General features: G+C 63.7%; 1 protein-coding gene across 1 annotated transcript in view; it reads right to left on the bottom strand.

The window, feature by feature from the left end:
* Window positions 1-1,036, bottom strand: part of ADGRA1 (adhesion G protein-coupled receptor A1) — a 35,617-nt gene extending 34,581 nt beyond the window's left edge. Inside the window, exons 1-2 of the mRNA XM_007451996.1 lie at window positions 904-1,036; window positions 16-208 (exon numbers count right to left, since the gene is read on the bottom strand). Coding sequence (XP_007452058.1) covers window positions 16-18 — 3 coding nt within the window. The 5' untranslated portion in view covers window positions 19-208; window positions 904-1,036. The remainder of the gene's footprint in view (window positions 1-15; window positions 209-903) is intronic.
* Window positions 1,037-2,060: the final 1,024 nt, after the last annotated feature.

Genomic DNA, 2,060 nt, shown 5'->3' on the forward strand with positions numbered 1-2,060 from the left:
CCCGCGTGTACTCACCATGAGCACAGCAAAGTTACTGAAGTGTGAGCAGGGGATGGAGGTGGTGCCAAAGGCACAGCCGATTACGTCGCACCGTTCTCCCCGCTGGCCTCCATGGCCGTCCAGAAGGTCAAGGTCCCAGGCAGCGGCCACGGGGTAGAGCCCTGGGCGACCGTGATGGGGCGGGTGAGGGTGGAGAGACCGCCCCCATCTACGAAGACAGGGCAGGTCAGGGCGGGTGGAGGTCCTCCCTGCCACCTGCATCTAGCACCCCACCCACAGGGCAGCCCCCCGGCTGCAGCTGGCAGCAGCTGTTCCCAAAGTCTGCCCCCATCTCATCTCCCCTCGACCCAGCCAGCCTGTTGGAGTGTGTGGCTTGGGGTACCTGAGTCAGGCAGAGGCTCCGGGGACGACCTGGGGCCTCAGAGCCTTAGAGGGACGGTGCCCCCGGGGAGCACTTCCTTCTCCATATTTAAAAACCAACCTCCGCTCGCCATCCCAGCGCGAGACACTCAGCCCAACCTCAGGCTGCAGAAGACACGTACAGCATGTCTGTCAGCTTAAGTCAAGAGACTCCAGTAACCCCCAACGGACAGCCAGACCTGGGAGGGCGAAGCTTCCGCTGCCCGGACGGGGCCAGACCTCACGGGCTGGCGTCTCCCACACAGATCAGTTTATCCGGCGGCTCTGTGCCGTCTGTGTAACCCAAAGTTGTTGAGAAGCTGCATTTGGAAGAGCAGGAACTGCTCACTCCTGGTCGGCGCTGATGCCCAGGAAGCGGCTGGGGCAGTGTATATGCTGTGGCCACCGGGCTCCGACCTCGCCTCCCCCGCAAGTCCCACTGCCTCCTCACCCCGGGGCCCACCTGCCGCGCGGACCCCGGAGAAACGCAGCCCAACTTCTCACCTATTTTGGCAAAAACAGCAGGAGTGGCAGCGGTCCTGCGCTTCCTGTTGGCGAGAGGCGGTGAGTTCCCGGGTCTGGGAGCAGTTTTCCACCCCAGGGGCAGCGCTGGAGCTCGTGAGTGGAGTTATCAACAGATTGCAAGGCTGCAGCCCGGCGACGGCCAGGGCTCTGCACCGGGGAGGGTGTCAGAGCCGGAGGGGCAGGCAGTCACTGCCGTTCTCAGCAGGCGGCTTCCCGGACTCCGGTGGGGAGTGCCTGCTCCCTCGGGCGGGCGACAGCCAGGGACCAGGGACGACGGTCGGGAAGCAGGAGCCGTAACCATGGGGATGGGGGAGGCGCTGATGGCGGCGGCCAGCTCCCTGCGGCAGGGTGGGAATGGTTCTTCCCAGCCAGCCCGCGGGCCCCATCACACCGCAGAGCCGATTTAAAGAGACAACCGGCGGTTTTGCCTTCGCTTCCAAGAGAATCGGACAACTCACAACAAAACGTCTCCCTGAAGAGGCAGAAGGAGGACAGCGCGATGTTATTTTATTATGACGGGAACCCCTCCCTGTCCACCGGGGCTCTGAGAACAGAGATACAGACAAGGAAATTGATTTTGGAGGAATTTTCACGGTCCTCATATTAAAATATTCTCAAATCCAAATATGGCCACACCGAGGTGAACCCACCGAGTCCAAGCCAGCGTGAGTCAGCAGTGTGATCCTGCCAGTGTAGACGGGCCTCAGCTGTGCAGAAAGAGGCCCCCACACCCCTGCCCAGCCCAGGGTCCCAGCCCCCAGCCCGGGCATTAGAGCCCAAGATGACGGGGCACAGGAAGGAGGGCAAGTGTGTGGAGAGGATGGAGGGCAGGAGGCGGCGCACGGCGGGACCCTGCCTGCGGGGGGCGTGGCCGCTGCCTGGCCAGCAGGCCTCTGGGTGGGGCCTCCCCACGCCCCCGTCCCTCGTCCCACCATATTCCCAACATCCTGCCTGCATCGCTCCCGGCCTTCCTGCTGCACCGCTGTGGGATGCTGTGATGGGTCCTGAACTTCAGCTGAGGGACAGGAAACCCCGAGGGGTGAAGGGATTCTCCAGTCGCCCAGTGACTGGTGTCAGAGCTGAGTGGAGGCCCTCACGCCCAGGCCCGGCCCACCTGGCGTCCTGGGGTGGCTCCC

This window comes from Lipotes vexillifer, unplaced genomic scaffold (assembly GCF_000442215.2).
Source record: "Lipotes vexillifer unplaced genomic scaffold, Lipotes_vexillifer_v1.1 scaffold1117, whole genome shotgun sequence".
In the NCBI taxonomy this organism is placed as follows: domain Eukaryota; kingdom Metazoa; phylum Chordata; class Mammalia; order Artiodactyla; family Lipotidae; genus Lipotes; species Lipotes vexillifer.